This window comes from Globicephala melas, chromosome 15 (genome assembly GCF_963455315.2).
Source record: "Globicephala melas chromosome 15, mGloMel1.2, whole genome shotgun sequence".
Taxonomy (NCBI): domain Eukaryota; kingdom Metazoa; phylum Chordata; class Mammalia; order Artiodactyla; family Delphinidae; genus Globicephala; species Globicephala melas.
The window spans coordinates 62,433,402-62,454,538 of NC_083328.1; the positions used below are offsets into that span (position 1 = coordinate 62,433,402).

At 38.9% G+C, this 21,137-nt stretch overlaps 1 protein-coding gene across 9 annotated transcripts in view; it reads right to left on the reverse strand.

Annotated features, from left to right (window-relative positions):
- Nucleotides 1–21,137, reverse strand: part of NCOA6 (nuclear receptor coactivator 6) — a 97,767-nt gene that overhangs the window by 26,555 nt on the left and 50,075 nt on the right. For 5 of the 9 annotated variants that reach the window (XM_030830825.2, XM_030830822.2, XM_060284125.1 and 2 more), the window contains 5 exons: nt 16,953–17,075; nt 9,245–9,373; nt 7,842–8,687; nt 5,655–5,801; nt 2,019–3,135 (listed from right to left, as the gene is read on the reverse strand). In XM_030830825.2, the coding sequence (XP_030686685.1) occupies nt 2,019–3,135; nt 5,655–5,801; nt 7,842–8,687; nt 9,245–9,373; nt 16,953–17,075 (2,362 nt within the window). The remainder of the gene's footprint in view (nt 1–2,018; nt 3,136–5,654; nt 5,802–7,841; nt 8,688–9,244; nt 9,374–16,952; nt 17,076–21,137) is intronic. The other 4 variants (XM_060284129.1, XM_060284127.1, XM_060284126.1 and 1 more) reach the window with 4 other exon arrangements.

Genomic DNA, 21,137 nt, shown 5'->3' on the forward strand with positions numbered 1-21,137 from the left:
TGCAGAATGTGTATTTAACAGACATCCCCATTGGCTTTGGGATGCTTTCATTTTTACCTGGGTGAACCTTAGAATTTTTAGTGGGGAAGAAAAAAATGTTACCTACTAACACCCACATTCCCAAAGAACCAGAGTGCTCACAGCCTTCATTTTGTTTTTAATCTTACTCTTAGCTGTACTTTTCTTTTCTACCTTTTGTTTCCCTTTGCCCTGATATTGGTCACCCGCTTTTAGACAGTATTTTACCTTACTGTACTCTCTGTAGTTTCATAAGCCTTACCTTAAATCCATTTTAAAAGCCCTAGCACATGGGAATTTAGAACCTGAAGCAGGTCCTGAGCACATGCAGATGCCTATATCAATATGCTCCTTATATGACTTCTCTCTCATTTCAAATTATAGGCAAGGATTCTGCAGTATCCTTTACTTTCAAAGAACTGTATTGCTAAAAAAAATATCTCAGATACCTGTTCCAGTTACCTCATATTATGGATGAAAAAACAAAGGCCCACAGCGGTGTTCGAAAACAGGTCCAAGGTTCCATAGTAAGCTAGAGGTAGAATTGGGAGCATGCACTCTTACTTTTAACTTACTATCTCCCTTCCTAGGAGCCTTGAGGCTGTATAAGGCCCTTTTCACAATCTGTAGCCCCAACAAGTAAGCAATCTCCCTAAGTGCTGGTGCAGACAGCAAAAATCCATACTAATGGCAACTGAAGAACCTTGCAATTTTACTCCTAGATTACTGGGAGGAATAAATATTGCCACAGAAATGTTATTCCCACACAGGTCGATAGTAGTAAAGAATTTAACTTAGAGCTATTGGAAAAATCAGATAACCAAACGGGTTATTAATTCTGAATTCAAGAAAAATATAGGTTGTTAATATACAATTACTGAATTTTGATTTATAAGATTCAAGAAAAAAGTGAATATGATATAATATTAGAGTACAACCAAAGAAATATTGTGAGAAGGCTGAGAGAAAGGCAGTTGGTTTCATTTTGAACATTTCTGTTTCCTTAACTAAAGCTCCCCTACTTTCTTCTATAGTTCTAGCAATTTATTTGAATTAACCTGTTTTACACTCCTCAGTCACTATTTTCTGGTAATAAATGTCTCTGAATTTCAGTTTTATAATTAAAGGCAGAAAATCCAGTTTAATCAATATTCCCTTTGGAAACATTTTATCAAGGCCAAAAATATAACTTAAATTAATGCTTAGTTTCAGGAAATGTAATATAAATTAATTGCCCTTCCTGCTATAATCTTGCAAAAGAACTCACCTTTACCAAAAGGGTAACTGATTTAAAAGGTCCAATCATCTTAGCATGAGATTTTAAGCTGCTGCTGCTGATAAAGAGCCTTTAAAGGAAAGGCACCTGTACAAAAAATCATTTCTATTTGAGAGACAGAAGGGAGTCTCCATAAACGGTTTTCATTTCCAAAACACATACAGCCTTTCTGGTTCCCCAACAGTCATTATAAACCTGACATGCTTTGTGGAGTTGCAGTGTGGCAGCACTGGCTACCTTTCAGGCTCTGAATGCCACAACCCTCCGGAGACTACAGACTTAAGAGACATATATCAGTTGACTGCAACGTATGAACCTTGTTTGGCTCCTTATTTGAACACACTGTAAAAAAAAATTAATTTGAGATAATCAAGGGAAATGTGGACACTGTCTGGAAATGTGAGAATATGAAGGAAGTATTAGTTTTTCCAGGTGTGCTAATGGTATCGTGTGGTCATAAAAAACACAGAACAAAGACAAAAACCTGTCCTTAACTTTCAGAGGTACATACGGAAATATTTAAAGTGAACTTGCTTTAAAATAACCAAGAGGATAATGGGGAGAGCATGGATGAAGGCAAGATGGATTATGAGTTGATAATTTGAAGCAGGGATAATTTCATTATACTATTCTTATTTTATACATGTTTAAAATTTTCCATCAAAAAAAGTTGTTCACATAGAAATAAATGAATAAGATTTTAGGCAAAACTATCACAACCTACTTTAGATCCTGCTGACTATTTTTCTTCTTCCGAGGGGGTTTCTTCTTCTTCGGTTTATTTGCGTTGGTATTATTTTGCTTATTGTTTACCCCAAAATGGCCTGCAGAGATATCACTCTGCAATAAGTTGACCAACAATGGGCTTGTTAGCGTGACATCCTTATTGACCGGGAAGCCTGGATTCTGACCACAGGACATCTGATTTCCATTGGGTGCTCCACTGAAAGGTGCATTGAAAGGCATCCCATGGCCTGAGAAGTGGTTTCCCGAGGCACTGTTTCCCTGCATGGCCTGCACGTGGGGGGGGACCATGTTGCTTTGTTGCATGCTAACATCAGGCATCATCTGAGACAAGCTGACATCGTTATTTGCTGTAGTAGCAGGATCGCCATGCGGCTGGGCCATATGTGGGCTGGGCCCTGGTGGCCTCAAGACCTGCCCCTGAATCCCCATAACCTGAGATGGACTGTTGTTCACGGGCCCTTGCTGGGGCAGCATCTGTCCTGACATCTGTCCCGTAAACTGCACCATGTTTCCTTGCATGTTTGGAGTTGGTCCCCTCATTATCTGTGCTGGTCCCGACATGACATTAGATTGGTTCTGAGTGTTAAACTGTTGCTTATTCCCCTGCATCTGATTGGTCATAATCTGCTCTATCATTGGGTTCTGTTGAAGCAAAACTTGCCCCTGAGGCCCCATCATCTGGTTATGTGGTGCCATCATTTGTGGGCCCTGCTGGGGAAGCATCTGCTTAGGTGGGGTCATCCTCTGGGGCGAGGGCCCAAGATTTTGGCTCTGAGGATTCACCATCATCTGACCCTGTGGCATAAGCTGGGCCCTTGAAAGGATCATAGGGTTCTGAGGGTTCAAGGTTCCTTGTTGCTGGACCATCTGGCCCTGGGAGGGCACGATCTGCTGGTGCATGCTCATCAGCTGAGATGGTGGGCCCTGCTGGGGCTGGCCTTGCATGTTGCCCAGGTTCACCTGAGGAACCCCAGAACTACCAGCCTGTTGGTTGTTCATGTTGCCATGAATTCCCATGAGGCTGGGCTGCATCATATTTGGTGGCCCGTGGGACACCTGCATCTGGTTTTGAGGAGGACCAGCTCCTTGACCACCTTTAAAAAAAAAAAAGGCACAGTTTCAGAAAGTAATACTATTATCTTGCTGGTATTAAGATTCTCAAATTACCTTAATTAGAAAAACACAACTCACCCATATCCACTGACCAACATAAACAAATGTGCTGTGCTTAACATACTTCTTTGAGTTTTCCATAGTATGGATATGTGACTGTGGCATATATTCTCAGTGACCATACAACAGAGAAGGAGAAACCGTTTCTTTACTCCTATTTGGTAACTTAAAGATAACATTTTGAAGATCAATAAAGTTTATTTTCTCTTAGATTAAACAAAGAGAAAGGCAGCATCTCATTATTTAAAAATGATGTGCAGCTACCTTAAAATGAAGAAAATTTATGAAAAGCACTGTAGGCTAGTGAAATAAGCTCTGCCTTAGATGAGTCAGGAAACAAAAAATGTGATGTTGCCGCTTAAGAAAACCTCAGCAAAGTTGAGAAGACATTTAAAAATGCTCCTTGGAAAACTAATAATGACTCTCAAAGGTTATGCATGTGATATCTGGACTGACATCTGGATGTTACACTGTAAAGAAAAGAACAGCTAATACTTCTTAAAGACAGGTCTCCTCTGCCCCAATGTGGTAAAAATTATTTAATCTTGATCTGGAAGCTGAGCCTCTGGTGGAACTAAAAGACAATTCAGAAGCTGCAGACAGAGGACAGTCAACAAAGGATGTTAAAACTTCAGTGACCCTCCCCTGTGGCAGTCCCTGGTGGACCACATGGGACATGTTTTATTCTTCTAAATTATTTCTAATTCAGACAAAGAACACTGCTTGGCTTGCTGCAGTGTTTACTTATTGTTGGGTCTTTGGGACTTTCCTATAACTGCTTATATTATCTCTCCCTTTTTGCAGAATAACCTTCTAGCTTATTTTATTCCCCCCCCCCTTTTTTTTCATTTTTAAATGGGGACTAAAAAGTGGTAGCCACAATGAAGTTATGAGCTCAGTCCATGCTCCAGCCAGGAGACAGGGGACAAACTGTCCACTGTTAATACAATCCAGATTTTTCCTGAATCCTAAGGAAGATTTTCTAAACTGGCCTTAAATTGAATTCCATGACCACTGTATATACAATATACACTAATATACCAGTGTATATTCATCCAATCAACAATTATCTATTGAGTACCTAATATGTACAAGGCATTTCTGGTACTGAGGTAACATCAATAAACAAGACAGATCAAATCCCTGACCCCTTAGAGTCTAGTTGGCAAGAGTAAAATAACAAAGTATTTTCACAGGAAGAAGTAAAAGCTAACAAGAGAAATAATGTAGGGTAGGAGAAGAGAAAACGACAGACAAGAGTAGAGCTCTCTTAGATGGGATAAACAGAGAAATCAAAACAATATGTGCATGTGGGAGGAAGGCACCATATAAAAATATATCAATAAAATAGTTGTGCTTATGTGGAGGAATTATGAATGATTTTATCACCGTTTTAAAACTTCCTATAGAAAACATGAATTCACATAACTCAGGAATTATAGTTTTGCATTAGCAGATAGGGGAAGTCATGCAGTTTGCCCTACCCTTCTCTAAGCTTTCAAGAGGTTTTTTTTTTTTTTTTAAGTTTAAAACTATTCTCCTTCCTTAGTGATTTATAATTAATGTTGGAACCACATAACTGAACTAACTCCAAGTGGGGATCGGAGTTCAGAAAATATTTGTGCTACCTCAGTCCAAATTTCCTGAATGAGAAAGGGTAAGAGGGTTAGTCATGTGTCACCTAAAAGCAACCAGAAACATGAAGTCTGGGCTTATACAATGTTGCTTACAAATACTTTTTAGCCATTCTGCTCCACACTATTTGTCCTCCTAACCTGTAATGATTAAAGCCTGGTCTTCAAACACCACAGAATTCAGACACTCAGCATATACAATGTTAACATGAACTATAAAGAGATTTTAAAAGCCACAGTTGTTCAAAATGCCATGTGCCTCCATGCCTTTGTACCTATCATCTCCTTTGCCAGAAACACCTTTTGCCCTTTCACTAACTGAGCGGTCAGCAAACTATGGTCCATGGGCCAAATCAGGCCCATTGCCAGTTTGTAAATAAACATGAATTCAGAGTTCAGGAATATAGTTTTGCAGTAGCAGACAGGCAGGATGGAACACTACCATGGTCATTCATTTATGTATCGTCTATGGCTACTTTGGTACTACAACAGCAAAGGTATGTAGTTGCAACAAAGAACATATAACCTGCAAAGCCTAAAATATTTACTATCTGGTTCTTTTCAGGAAAAAAAAAATGCTGACCCCAGCTCTACCTCAAGTTTTATCTCCTTTCTTTAGGTGGTTCTAGATTCTCCAGACATTTTACCTAATTTCAATATATCAGTTATTGCCCTGAAAGAATAATTATTTATAGGTCTGAAACTAAAGGGAAGGACCAGGGTTTCTATTTCTCTGTATATCCTTGTTGTCTACCTACCTCACAATGTTCAATAAATGCTGGCTGAATAAATCACAGAAAACAAACCTGCATGCTGGACATTTTGATTTGCTTGCAGCTGAGGGGCTCCTGAATTCCCAGGGGTAGTTGCTGTGGTCGAAGGCACCTGACCTTGCATAAAGTTCGGATTGGCCTGTCCTGCTGAGAAGCCAGGTGGGAGGCGTTTAGGCATTCCTTAATAGAAAACAACGAGTAAGGCAGTTACCTAGCAAATTTATACTCTTGCTTAGATGTGGAATGAATAAGGAAGGATGAGCTGCATGAAGTCTCCACTGGCTTAGCTCTCTCTGTCACACTGGTAGGATCTTTAATAAGGTTGGGAAAGATGGTTAAAAAAATCAACACAATCTCTTACATGAGCATTGTCAAAATGAAAAAGAAATACTAAAAAATTTACACTTAGAACATGCCAAGGAAAAGATGGCAATCTGCTCCCTAAATGTGATGAGGCCACGTCACAGCAAGGTTTAGGGCTCACTTTTCTATAATACAATGGACCCCAAAACTTTACATACTTTAACACAGGTACCAAAGGAATATGCTAAATTCTCTCATATTCACACAAACTGATAAGAACTACTATAAAACAAAGACCTGGGTCCTGATATTAAGCATACATAGGTGATTTTTTTATTTCCATTGAGGGAAATGGATGATAATTTCCTTTGTGGAAAATTTCTCCCCAATATTGTGCTTGTCTCTTTGGAAGAGACGAGAGATCAGAAACAATTCACAGGAGCGTCAAAGTGAGGGTATATTAAATTTATCATTACACCTTCCCCTCAAAAGGATTGCTGAAATACTGACAGCTGTGGTACCAAAAACCGTACTCTGATGCAATCTTACTAAAGTAATATTTTCTTTTATAGGAAGGTTTAATTTCAGAAAACAAATCTGTAATAAGGAGAATCTCAGAACCCACTCATAGTTTATAACATAGGCCTGGATGTGGCCAGATCACCTAGGTGAGCACATCACTTGCTCTATGAAAAGCATTAAGACCTAAGCTCACTTAAAATTTTTTTGTATTAGTCCATTTATTTAAGGGCCAAATTTTCAATGTCCTGAAAAACGCTCTGTAGACAAATATGCATTTGTCCTTTCTTTAGCAGTGACAAGTCCCCATTTGCATGCTTCCATTGTAATTAAATCTGTAATCACATTTGCAGGAGGGACAACCCAGCTTCCACTGATCCAAGGCTAGATGCCCAGAACAGTGAAGTTTGGAGCCGAAACATTCTTGCACTTTCTAAAAACTTCTTAGGATTCAAATATTACCGCCTGCATGTCAGTAAAAGTAATTACAAGAGAGTGAAAAAAGACTGATGAGCAACTTAATTTCACCAGAAATCATGGGAACATGCCTTTGCTATGTTGCACTAAAGATGCAAGGGTTTTTTTCTGGGTAGGCAATGGGTGTCTTTTGGTGGGGGGTATGTTTATCAGATGACGGTATTACTCTCTATACTTTACTGAAAAGCTCCAAGCACATTCATGTGCACTAGATCAATGATTAATAGGAATAAATAATAAACATGGAGATGGATAAGTTTTACTGTAATCGTTTTACCTCTCACACATTAAGCTCCATTGCTTTTTCTTCATACAAGAGGCACCTTACAAAATAAATAAATAAATCTCCTTTAGGTATAACTGGTGGAATTCCCTCTCTAAGGAGCAGGCATTGGCATTATAAAACTATAAAAGTCAATGATTTCTGAACTTATTCCCCTTTATATTTTAATCAAATTTAACAAACACCATGCTATTTTACTAACTAGGATTATCAAAATTGAAAATCAGAAGGGCCTTTTCCCCAACAAAACCCTATTCTTATCTTTTCATTTTTGCTCTATTGCATAATCTTAATGTTTTCAACAGCTGAGTAGCTTAAGCTGTTAATAAAATCCTGTTTCTTCTGGACGTTTTAATTTACTAGAAGAAGATCAAGCAAAAATATTTTGAAAAACAAAATGAACATCTCTATATTGAATTTTACCTGCATTTTTATCCAGAGGGCTAGCTTAAACATAACCAGTAAGATGCTGCATAATGTATCAAGTTAACTAAGTCATATCAAGTGTCACCACTATATCCACAAAACCAAATAATTACATCCTTATTTCACTCCCTCCATTAACTCTAAAAATTGAAGTTCTGCTAAGATCTATCTCTAGTAAATTTACCAACACAAATGGCTTCAGTGTTCCTCACCTCCTAGGCCTGGATGTAAACTCTGTGGCCCCTGATTTGGTGGTTGCTGCTGCATCACCATGAAGTTAGGTGGCACGTTTCCCTGTTGAACCATAGGATTCCGACCCGGAGAGCTGACGGGCTGCTGAAATCCCTGGGGAAGTGGGTTATTTTGAGGTGGCCTTGGTCCCATCTGCTGCTGAGTTTGGTTAACCGTTGGGGAGGATGCAGGGGATCCCTGCTGGAAGGAGGAGGGTGAGGAGGCAGGAGACTTGTTGGTGAGGTGGGGCTGCTGCAGGGGGGCTGGGACCCTAGAGGGCCCTCCCTGCAAGCTCTTCATCTGAGGAGCTGTGAACTGGCCTGGGTTGCTCATCTGAGGAAAGTTTGTATGGGCTTGTGAAGCTTGCTGGCTGCCAAAGGGATACGGAGGGGGAGGGTGGGAAGGTGTCTGTACCGTGGCTAAGGATGGTCTTGCCTGGAGTTGCTGTTGCATTGGGCCAGGCAAAGGAGCCTTCTTCCACCCTTGATTTGCAGTCATTGTGCCCAGAGAACTCTGGGCTGGAGGAGGCTGAAGGGCTCCCGAAGGCAGCTGGTTCCAGCCTGGAGGAACAGGCACCTGAGCTGGGGCAGTAAACTGGGGTCGAATTCCCTGCGGCTGCTGCTGCTGATGTTGCTGTGGGGGTCTTGTCTGCAGCTGCTGCTGCTGTGGCTGTTGCTGCGGCTGCGGCTGCAGCTGGGGAAAATTAGCTGGGTTTAACTGTCTGTTCACAGGGACGGGCTGCATTGGGTGGTGCGGGGGAGCTAAAGATCCTGAGGGATGACTTTGCTGCTGTATATGGAGCCCAGAGAGGAGTGGATCCATTGCATCTGTTTAAAGACAGTCAACAAAGCAATAATTAACTTACTGCAACCTAGATCTTTCAGCAATCCTACAGTCTTGGCAATTCTGCAAGTATAGAGTAAAATGTTCTGGGATCATTCAATGAAACATTTGTGAGCACTTGCTATAATGCAAAGCAACTGCCGAGATGACAGAAAGATGAATCTTGTCTAGAAAGAGCTTATGATTCTAAGTGGATATAAGAGCCAAACATAAAATGTGGAGTATCCTCCAAAGCACATTCTGAGGAACTATAAAAAAACAAAACAAATACAGAATTCTCGATCATGGAGTGGCAGGACTAAGTAGGCCAAGGAATAGATTTTTAGGAATAAGAATAATGATAAGAATAATGTGAAATTCTGAGAAGAAATTCTGAGAAGGAAATGATGACTTCCAGCTTTAAGAAACTAGGGCAGATTTTACATAGAAGACAGCATTTAAGCTGCGCAGTTAGGAATTTGGCATCAGAGAGAGGTGAATTTTGTAATGATCTGTGCAGGGAGTTCAGCCTCTTCAATTCTCAAAGATTGGAGGTCAATACCTGACTGAGAAGCAGGGCGAGGAGTCCTGGGCTGCAGTTCTGAATTGGGGCCTGGTGCCATCATGGAAGATGACACATTTCCACCCTGGGGTATCATAACAGTGGCAGGGCTGGTCATCCTTATTAATCCTAGAGAAAAAAAAAATCCCTAGAATAGAGTACTGGCATTGGCACAATGTTTGTTTTTAATGAAATATTTCAAAAATATAAGAAGGTATGGAAAATTTTTATACCACCATCTACCTTATTTAAATCTACACATTCTACCCTGCCTCCTTCAGATATATATGCAGATACACCAGAAGCTGCCGCCTCCTTTCCAATCTCATTCCATTCCCTCCTTCTTATCTTATATCTGGGGTTAACAGTTCCATGCGTGTTTACCTTTCCTACATACATAAACTGCATTACATTTTTTGTATGCTTTTAATCTTTGTATAAGTGACACCATTCTTCTTCAGTTTCCCTTTTCACTTAATATTATTTTCTGAAATTCATCCATCTTGGCTGCTATAATAGTGCCCCATTTTATGGAACCGATAAATCCATTCTCCTGCTGATGAATACTAACTTTTCATCCTTAGAATTTTGCACTGTCATGTATTTGTCCTGTATTCCACAGACATGTAAGAGTGTCTTTAGACTATATACTTAAAATCGCTAGGTTTTAAAGTATAAGCACCTTCAATTTTACTAGATATTGGTAAACTACACTCAAAAGCGGTTACGCCAGTTTATACTCTTACTAGCAGTCTGAGGACTCCTCTTGCTCCACATCTTTCTAATTTCTTTTTATTTTTAAAAAATTTTTTGAAGATTTTTTTTCAAGTATTTTACTTAGTTGTTTGTTTATTTTTGGCTGATTTGGGTCTTCGTTGCTGTGCACGGGCTTTCTCTAGTTACAGCGAGCAGGGGCTACTCTTCATTGCGGTGCACAGGTTTCTCATTGCAGTTGCTTCTCTTGTTGTGGATCATGGGCTCTAAGTGTGTGGGCTTCAGTAGTTGTGGTGCACAGGCTCAGTTGCTCCGTGGCATGTGGGATCTTCCTGGACCAGGGGTCGAACCCGTGTCCCCTGCACTGGAAGGCAGATTCTTAACCACTATACCACCAGGGAAGTCCCTAAAGATTTTTTTGATGTGGACCACTTTTAAAGTCTTTATTGGATTTCTTACAATATTGCTTCTGTTTTATGCTTTGGTTTTTTGGTCGTGAGGCAAGTGGGATCTTAGCTCCCCGACCAGAGACGGAACCCACACCCCCTGCACTGGAAGGTGAAGTCTTAACCACTGGACCGCCAGGGAAGTCCCTCTAATTTCTGATACTATTAGACTTTCTAGGATTTAGCGTCTGTGCTCGTAAGTGAAAATAGCCTATAATTATCCTTCCTGTCCTTTAATTTTAGTATCAAGATTAAAACAACTTCAAAATGAGCTGGAAAGCATCTTTCCTCTTTTTCTATGCTCTGAAATAATATGTGTATCTGTCTTTTAAATATTTAGTAAAACTCACCTGTAAAATCATCTGAGCCTGTGGTTATACTAATTGATTCACAGGGAGACAGATTATTTCAATTTCTTAAGTAGTTATAGATTTTTCATTTGATATGCCTTATTAAGTCAGTTTTAAATTATATTTTCCAGAAAACTGTTTCTTTGCCAATGCTTTCAAATTTATTAGCATAAAGTTATTCATGGAATACTCTTCTTTCCATTCTTTTTTAAAATTAAGGGATTCCCCTGGTGGTCCAGTGGTAAAGAATCTGCCTTCCAATGCAGGGGATGTGGGTTCGATCCCTGGTCGGGGAACTAAGATTCCACATGCTGCGGGGCAACTAAGCCTGCGTGCCACAACCTCTGAGCTCGTACGCCTCAACGAGAGAGCCCATGTGCGGCAAACTACAGAGCCCATAGGCTCTGGAGCCTGCACGCCACAACTAGAGAGAAGCCTGCGTGCCGCAACTAAAGAGAAACCTGAGCAGACCACATGCTGTAATGGAAAAAAAAAAGGATCTCGTACGCCTCAACAAAGATCCCGTGTGCCGCAACTAAGTCCTGACACAGCGAAAAATAATAAGGAAAATAAACAAATAAATATTTTTAAAAATTAAGATATAATTCACATACTATAAAATACACCCTTTAAAGTGTATGCTTTTTTTCTTTCTTGACATCGCTTGTGCCTCTTTCTTTTTTATTTGTCTTACCAGGATCAATTTTAGTTGTCTTTTCAAAGAAATATCCTTTGGTTTTGCTGCTCTGTTCCATTGGGTTTTTTAATTCATACTTTACTTATCTCTGCTCTTACCTTTATTATTTCCTTCCTCCTAAATTATTACTTTGCTGTTCTTTTTCTCAATTCTTAAGTCAGACATTTGGCCTGTTAATTTTCATTTGATGTTCTGCTCTAATATAAGTATCTGAGGGCTCAAATTTTCTTCCAAATGCTATACTGTCTACATCTCACAAGTTTTGATATGTACCATTCTCATTATTCCCTTCTAAATATTTTCTAATGTCCATCATGATTGCTTTTTAAAAAATCATTGGGTATTTAGAACATATTTTAAAATTTCTAAAAATATGGGATATTTTAGTTGGTCAGTTTTTTTTTTCTTCTTCTTCTGCTTCTTTGTTTTTGGCCACTGACTTGACTTAATTGCACTGTGGTCAGAGAAAATGATCTGTGTGTTACCAATATTTGGTATTTACTGAAACCTGATGTGGGAATAACATATGGTCAATTTATATAAATGTTACTCTTGTAAAGATTAAGAATTCTTGAATTTTTAGTGTATGGTTTCTGAATATATCCATTATATCAAACTATTCTAATTATATTATTCAAGCTTTCTTTATCCTTACTAGTTTTTGCTCAATCCATCAATTACTAACCCAGGTGTGTTAAAATCTCCCCTAGGATTTGCTATCTATATGAATTCTGACCATTTTTGCCTCACATATTTTGAGGCTAGGTTATTAAGAACACAAAAGTTTAGCTATCTTCCTGAATTCTTCTTTTTATATTATACAGTGGTCCTTTTCATCCTCAGTATGCTTTTTATCTGATAAAAATATTGTTATACTCCTTTTTGTTGGTTAATATTCATCTGGTTTCTCTATTTTTCTCTATCCTTTTAACTATGAACTGAGACCTTATGTTTTATATCATTCCTGTAAGAGCACATAACTAAATCTGAGATTATTATTCAATCTATTAATCACTTTCTTTTTATCAGTGCTTATAATTCATTTGCATTTATTGTTAATTACTGGTATATTCTGGTTTATCATTTTATGATACCACTGCTTTTTACCCTTCTTTTTCTATGCTGTTTTCCTACTTTTCCTGAATTTTATTGTATTGTTTTCATCATGCCCTTCCTGTCTACCCCCCAACTACTAGTTTAGAAGCTATACATTCTAGTATTTTAGTGATATTTTAAAAATGTCAACAGACATATCTGACTTAATGTCAAAAGACCATATATGATCATCATTATTACTAAATAAGTCAACGCTTATTTAGATTTACCCCATGTTTACCAATTATTTAGCTCACCATTCCTTCTTAGCTCTTAATTCTTCCATCTTAGGTTCAATTTTCTTCTTCCTGAAGTACATCCTTGGGCAGTTCAATTAGCAAGGGTCTGTTAATGGTAAATTCTCTTAGTCTCTTTAAAAAGGTCTTTAATTCATACTACTCTTGATACTATAGCTTTGTTTAAAATTCTGGGCTGTTAATAATTTTCTCATCACTTTGAAAATATTATTCTAATATTTCATGGCTTCCAATGTTGCCACTGAGAAATTAGCTGTGGGTCTGATAATCTTCCCTTTGTAAATAACTGGTCTTTGATTCTGAGTTGCTTTTAACATTCTCTTTGTTTTTCATGCTCTGTAGTTTTACAATTTTGTGTCTAGATGTGAATTTATTTTTATTTGTAGGGCTCAGAATTACTGGACTTCTGAATCTGAGGGCTCATGTCTTTCATCAATTCTGGAAAAATTTCAGCCATTCTCTCTTTCACTATTGTCCCTCCTCAATTTCTTTATCTTCTTCTGGAACTCTTTTCAGATATACATTCAATTTTTCATCTTATCCTTCACTTCTCTTGACCTCTTTCATATTTCCATCTCTTAATTTATTGTCTGCTATATTCTGGGTAATTTCTTCAAACTCATCTTCCAATTCAGCTGTGTCTAATTTGCTGAATAAGTTATTCACTTCAATAATTTTAAAATTTCTATAAGTTCTGTTTTTCCCCCAAATTCACTTTGTGTTTTGATAGCGCCTTGTCCTCTTCTTAGAATTTTCATAATTTTAAACATGCTGATATTCCTATTATCTAGAATTCTGGAGGGAGGGACTCTAATTTAAATTTTATGAATTTGGAGTAGGCTTTATGAGAAATCTGCAGTGGTTTGGGGTGAGAGCTTCAACGATTATTACCACTTTAGGACCACTTAATAACTTAGCTTAGCTGTACCTGGGTCATTTCAATAATACATTAAATGTCCAACATACATAAGGATAGAGAAGACAATTCTACAACCACCCTTTCTCCCACTCCTCAGCTAGAGCCCAGACCAAGAGAGACAAGTTTTGCGTTTGTCTCCTTGTGCCAGAGAGTGAAAATTTTCTAATCTACCTTTTACTGAAAATCCTGGCTTCATGAAGGATTCCTAATTCTAACTACTTTATGTGGACCCAAGGCAAGGCTTCAAATTTTATCCCTCTTGGCCATTAAAACTCAAATTTCTTAGCCCCTGCAGCATCTCCTCATTTGTTTACTGCTATTCAAATTTCTTCTTTGACTTCGTTCTTGCCCTGGGGATTTCCCTTACTGTCTTACAAGCTCAGCTGTGCATTAAATGTTATATTTCATCCAGCATTTTCAGGTGTTTTGTAGTTGGGAGAGGGCAATTAGGTAAATGTTTACCTGTTAAAAATGGATTTGTTTCTACCGGTTTGCAGGGCAGAAACTGAGACACAGATGTAGAGAACAAACGTATGGATACCAAGGGGGGAAAGTGGCAGGGGGGTGGGGGTGGAGGTGTGATGAATTGGGAGATTGGGATTGACATGTATACACTGATGTGTATAAAACTGATGACTAATATGAACCTGCTGTATAAAAAAAATAGATAACTAATAAGAACCTGCTGTATATAAAAAAATTAATTAAGAAAGAATGGATTTGTTTCTGAGGAACCCCACCCCATTTTTCAAAGATGGTAATTAGACAGTGAGAAAGTTCTTAGGAGATAAGAAGAAACAGGTTTTCTTAGTCTACAATCAGCTTCCTATCCTCAGAAATGTTTAAGTGCATGCTGGCTACATGCTTAGTAGAGATACTATAGAATACATTCCAGCACTATGTGGGAATCTGGACTAGAGCCATGATTCACAACTGGGGGCAATTTCGTCCCCCAAAGGGTGTTTGGAAATGTCTGGAGACAGTTTTGGTTGGAAAAACCTGGGGGAAAAAGGTGGTGGTGCTACTGGCACCTGATAGGAGGCCAGGGATGCTGCTGAACATCCTACAGTGCATAGGACAGCTCCCCACAGGAAAGAATTATCAGTTCAAAACATCAATAGTGACACATGACTAAATGACTAGTATGGTATAATCACTAATCTTGGGATTCTATGAGGCTATGAAAAGAAAATAGGCTACGGATTTGGTTTTCATTACGAAAGACTCCTGCTTATCAGTCAACTTTCTGTTGCCAATGCTAAGAGAAGAAAATGGCATTAAGAATAATTTAGTGTAAGACATTCTAGATACACAATTCCAAAGTTATTTATTATTGTTTTAGAGGTTAGTTAAGGTCTCTTTCCCTTGAAAAATTTATCTGTTTAACCAAATGTTAAATTTTGTTTGCATCCACTATCCCAATGGACAACAGAAAAAAAACATTCTTAAAGTATGCTTGGCAGTAAAGAAAGACACCTAGGGGTTAAAATGTTACTGTGACTACAGATCATTACTAATTGATTTTTCCTGAAACTTTACACTGTATATATTATCATAGTGTCCTTCATTAAATACCAGTCTAACCTAATTTCAACCTAAAGCTTCTAAGTTTCCTATGTTGATAATGAACTACCTACACATCACTAAAATTTACACTCACTTTTCAGAGATGCTTAGTAAATATGCCTGCTATTTGCCAGATACTAGGAGAGCTTGCAATTAGTGTGTTGATATTGTTTTAAGAGTCCTAATGTTTTAAGGCTGGAAGAGATCTATAACATTGTTTCTAGGACATAATTAAATATGTTTACAGCTAACTAAGGCTAGTAAATATTAAGACATCTGGCCAGAAATTGAGACCAGAACCCAGATTTCCTGAGTCTCATCCTAGGTCTAGTCTTTCTTTCACTAACTATATGCAACTTGGCTAAACTCTGCCCACTCTTCTTCTGGTCCTGGTTCTTCAGTAGTGGCAACAGCGTCACCTATAATCTCTCATCAAGCTGCCTTAACACCAAATGCTCAGACTTCTATGGAGAACTATATCTTTTAACTCCCTACTATAGGTTCCAGGTTGGTTATTTTATATTTACTATATAGTACTCCAAAACAGCCCAACAACACAGGCCCTGACACATAACAGGAACTCAGTAAATGTTTGCTATATGGCTCAGGGCTCATCCATCTTTAAGCATGAGCTCAAAAGATTATAGGCACTACTATCTCATTTTATAGGTGAAGAAACTGTTGCCTGGAGAGTTACACTGACTAGCTTGAGGTAAACACTAAATGGCAGTGCCAGGATAAAAACCTAGTTCCAATTCTATATGGCCAAGTCTTCAGCTACAATTCAGAAAAATGGCTTTATAAATTGAGCTTCTCTATTCTGCTGCATTTCTTCAAGAGCTACTGTGGTAGATGGGGAGGTGAATTATTGGGTATAGTTTCAGGTACTTACTCTCCTTCAACCATAGCAGCTGTGCTTTTCTGGCTTATTTGAATAAAAGATCCTGCAGCAGAAAAAGTTTGAAAGCCACTAGTGCTGTGAAAATAGCACTGACCTGGGGAGTTAGAGCTGTGATATTTGCCCACTGCTACTTGACCCAGGGCAAATTGCTTCCTTTCTGTGAACTCCACAGGTTCCTTAGCTTCAAATGAGAGAGCCAACTCAATTCTAATATTCTGTGGCTCACAGAATATTGAGTTCAATCCCTAAGAAATTTCAGGACTGCTAAAAAGTTAGCAAAAAATTTATAACTCTCTCAAATTCTGAAGAGATAAAAACACAATATTCCACATACTTCTGCAGATTACACATAAGCATGCAAGAACTCTCAGCTCACAGATTCTCAGTCACAGAGAAAGGTGGGAGTTGGAAAGCTACACTATGCTATAAACACCCTCAGGGTAGAAGATGTTTTATTCAGTTCTACTTTCAACACTTAGCATAGGTCCTGTCATACAATGAAAACTCAATAAATGTTTGCTGCATGGTTCAGGGCTCATCTACCCTTAAGCATAAGCCCAAAAGATCACAAAGACTGTATATGCTCCATGCTCTGTGATTCTAGCCTCCTGAGAGTATAGATTCACGTCTTGCTTTCCTGAACCAATAAACAGAAATGTGTCAGGAACCCCCACCTATCTTGCAGGACCCAAATGATCATACACTAGCAAATAAAGCCAAAAAAGCAAACTAGTAAAATGTCATACAATTGAGTAGATCTCACCTGGACCACCGGCCATGGGAAATCCCGCCTCTATCCTAACTGAATTTCCGGCTCCCATGGGTCCATTCATTCTCACATCTTGGCTTCGGTTCTGAGCCAAAGCAAGGTTGATAGCACCTTCCCCTGAAAATGATACGTAGGTTAAAAAAGGAAATCATCAGAATAAGATGCAAATTTCGTTTAAAAACAGATATGCGAGAGCTTTAGTTTTATGTGTTTTTTTTTTTTTTGCAGTACGCGGGCCTCTCACTGTTGTGGCCTCTCCCGTTGCGGAGCAACAGGCTCCAGACGCGCAGGCTCAGCGGCCATGGCTCACAGGCCCAGCCGCTCTGCAGCATGTGGGATCTTCCCAGACCGGGGTACAAACCCGTGTCTCCTGCATCGGCAGGCAGACTCTCAGCCACTGCGCCACCAGGGAAGCCCAGTTTTATGTGTTTTTGAAGAATTACGGTAAGTTTACCACCACAAAAAGGGTGAGTTCAATACTATACAGGTCTTTCTTCAACCTCACCTGAGCAGGTTCACTTACAAGAAGCACAGGGAGAACATAACCAATTCTCACAATACAGCAGACAGACAATCGTTAATGATGTATGGCATCAGCAGAGAGCTTGGAACTCTGAATATTTATTTTCAACCAACTCACCTTGAATGTGTGTGTGTAGGAAGAAAATATTCTCAGAAAGTCTCAAAATCCTAGATTACGTTTTGGGAATTTATGATCAGAAATTAGAAATACGAGTAGGTTTCATGGAGAAAGAACATACGATGGCATGGGGACACTGTGATATTTGTAAGCAAAATATCATTTCCCTTTCAATGACTGCAGTATAAATAGATATGCAGCAGAGAAATTCATGCAATGAAGAGTAGACAGGTTGCTACTAATCTACCTCTGAGACATCTTACGATAAAGACCAACATTTTGTATAGGGTTGAAATACAAAATTGTATTTCATTTGAACCTCACAATAGCCTGGTAGGTAATGTCACTAAAAGTGTTCCAATTGAGTAGACGCTAAAGCTAGAGGCAATTTAAATCTCACTTGATAAAAAGGTCTCTGAAACAAGTTTTGGGATGCCTCCTTGTGTTTAATCCCAAACTTTGACTACTGTTACTCTGGAAGACAGCACCACCTTGTGGGAAGATAAAAGTATAGCTAGCCTGTGGCTGAAATTTTGAAAGGGTGCGTTCACCTTGTTCCTTAACTTAATGTTTTACAGAGCAAGATGATAAAGAAGGAAGCCAATGAGGGCACAGCAGTTTCCTCTGTCTTGTCACTGATCTAGGTCAGCTAGATAAATAGATAAAATATTAAGTATTTTAACCCGGCAGGTAGCTTGGTAATAGGGAACAAATATACTACCAATTAAGTGACCAATCACCAGGGGCTACAAGATGTTCTAAGTTGCCTATGGGAGTCAGGAAGAAAAGAGAAAAGAGAATACAGATCTTGAGGGTTTCCACTAAAGGGAAAGAACTATTAATACACTAAACTTGCTAAGACATTCTAGGTGGAAAGAGTATTGTTCTTGAAATGGACATCAGATCATGTAAATGGCTTGTGGCTGCTATTGACAGCCCAGACGTGGTCCTTGCCTTATCTCTCTAACCTCAACTCACACTACTTTCTCCTTCAATAACAAGGATTCAGCCTCAGTGGCATTTTTTTTACTTTCTTAGGCACACAAACGCACTTCTCACCTCAAGGCCTTTGCACATGTTGTTCTCTCTGCCTAGAACAGTTCTTCCGCACTCTTCACATAAACCAACTTCTCAATTTTCAATGTAATCTTAAGTGTCACATGCCCCAAAAGGCCTTCTCCAATCTTCTTATCTAAGGTGAGGTCACCCTTATCAGAACATCTTGTTACTTCTTCAGAGCACATCCCATGTATCAACAGTTACTTATTCATTCACTTTTAGTTATTAACAGTTAATTAATAGTTATTAACAGTAACCCCCTTTACTCTCAATTTCCTAATTTAGATGATAAATTATATGGCCACCTTATTAATTATATCCTTTAAACACTGAACAGTGCCTGGTACACAGTAGGCACTCATTAGCTATTTACTGGCTATATGATGAATAGTCATCTTATTTTAACCTTACAAAGAATCATAGGCATTTTTCTATATGATAAATGCATTCCTTGAAAACCTCGCAGTCTATAAAAATCTCACACTGAAAATAATAGGTTTTATGGGAAAAACAGTGTTGAGGCAAACTCAAAACCCATGCGGCTTTGTAACCAGAGCGCTAATAAAAACAAAAATTGGTGTAGGCAACATACCCCAAAACAGCAGAATGAAAATGACTGGTTAAAGGTGGGAAATAATGTAGCTGCAGTGGACCTTTAAGCCAGTGGAGGCCATCATTAAGGTGGGCACAGGAGAAACTGAAACTTCACAAGCTGAGAGCCATGCAATGCTGAGGGTATACTTCTGGGGAAGGTACCTGAGTGTAACTTCTCATTCTTAATTTTCCTGAAATAAAGCTGAAAGGACTCCCACCTATGTAGCAACAGATCTAAAGGCTATTTGGCTTTTCTTGTGGACAATTAACCCTTCTATTGCTACTAATCTAACTCCCCTTGCCCAGGGGGTAAAAAAAATCACAATATGAATGAAACACAATTTCCACACTATACTACTGTTATTCTCCTATTTGCCACCTGCACATAAGTGTAAGCTAATTGTTGTCAAGGAAACACACATAGAGAACACTACTGGCTCTCCAACTTGCTGATGGGGGTTGGCAAACTATGGCTTGTGGGCCAAATCTAGTCTGCTGCCTGTTTATTTAAATAAGTGTTATTGGAACACAGCACATTCATTTATTTACATATTGCCTATGGCTGTTTTTGCACTACTACTGTAGAGCTGAGTTGTCTTGACAGAGATCTTCTGGCCCACAGAGCCAAAAAAATTTTTTCTCTGGCCCTTGACACAGACTCCTGCTTTAAATCAGAATGAATTTACAGAGGAGTCACAAAATGTCCTCAAAAAAGACATCTCCCCAACTCCCTGGCCAAAACTCAAAAGGGTACGGGGAGTATTCTCCAAAGGAGAACAGTCTGTTGGGAGGAACAACCTGTCCCTCCAGCCCTGCAGCAGACACCACGACAGTGGCAATACCTTCTCTTACAACTTAAAAGGCATCAGCCCATCACCAGTTTCACAAAAGCAACAGCTATTGCCACCACTTTCACTCCTGCCTGAATTCCCAGGGAGTGTGGAAAGAGAAAAGGAGATCACCTGGGAACATATGTGTACCCTAAAAGTTAAAGAACTCTTTTCTGTAATGTGATTATCACTGCCATATGTAAATTTCATAATTTCTTGTAATATATGTTATCTATTTGGCTTCCTTGCTAGTACTTGTATTTTAATTTATGGCTGTAACGATAAAGGGGAATCAGCATCTTACCCTTTTAAGAATCTGTAGGAAGTAGGTATGATTAAGAGAAGAAACTGGTGTTTCCTTTCTCCAGAGGAAAACACTACCACAAAGCCCTTTTAATTCAGGTAAATAGGTAAGAGAGACTATAAAATGTTTGGGGTTTTAAAGAAACTGCTTATATGTTTCTTATAAAAAATACATGTGCTTATGTGCTTATAAAGCATAAACAGCCTATATAGTGTTATTACCAATAGTTATTTGACTTCTACTCTTCCCAGAAGTTCATCCTAGGGCTTCCCTGGTGGCGCAGTGGTTGCAAGTCCGCCTGCCGATGCAGGGGACGCGGGTTCGTGCCCTGGTCCGGGAAGATCCCACATGCCGCGGAGCGGCTGGCCCTGTAAGCCACTGTCACTAAGCCTGCATGTCTGGAGCCTATGCTCCGTAACGGGAGAGGCCACAACAGTGAGAGGCCCGCGTACCGCAAAAAAAAAAAAAAAGTTCATCCTACATCCAATACATTGCTGTGAATTAATTTTACTTTTCTGAATCCTTTTAGACAATCCAACATTTTTCGAAACAAACTGGTTATTGCTTAAGCCACTGTTTCCTTGTTTATCAAATTATGGAATTTACCCCATTTCTCAATCTATATATCTCTGAATAATCTCTCTAAATAATCTGTTTGTTGATATCGCCCCTTCTGGGGCACAGCAACCTACAATCTTAACTGCATAAAATGTGTCTCACTCCTACATACAATATGTTGACCTTTCGGTTAC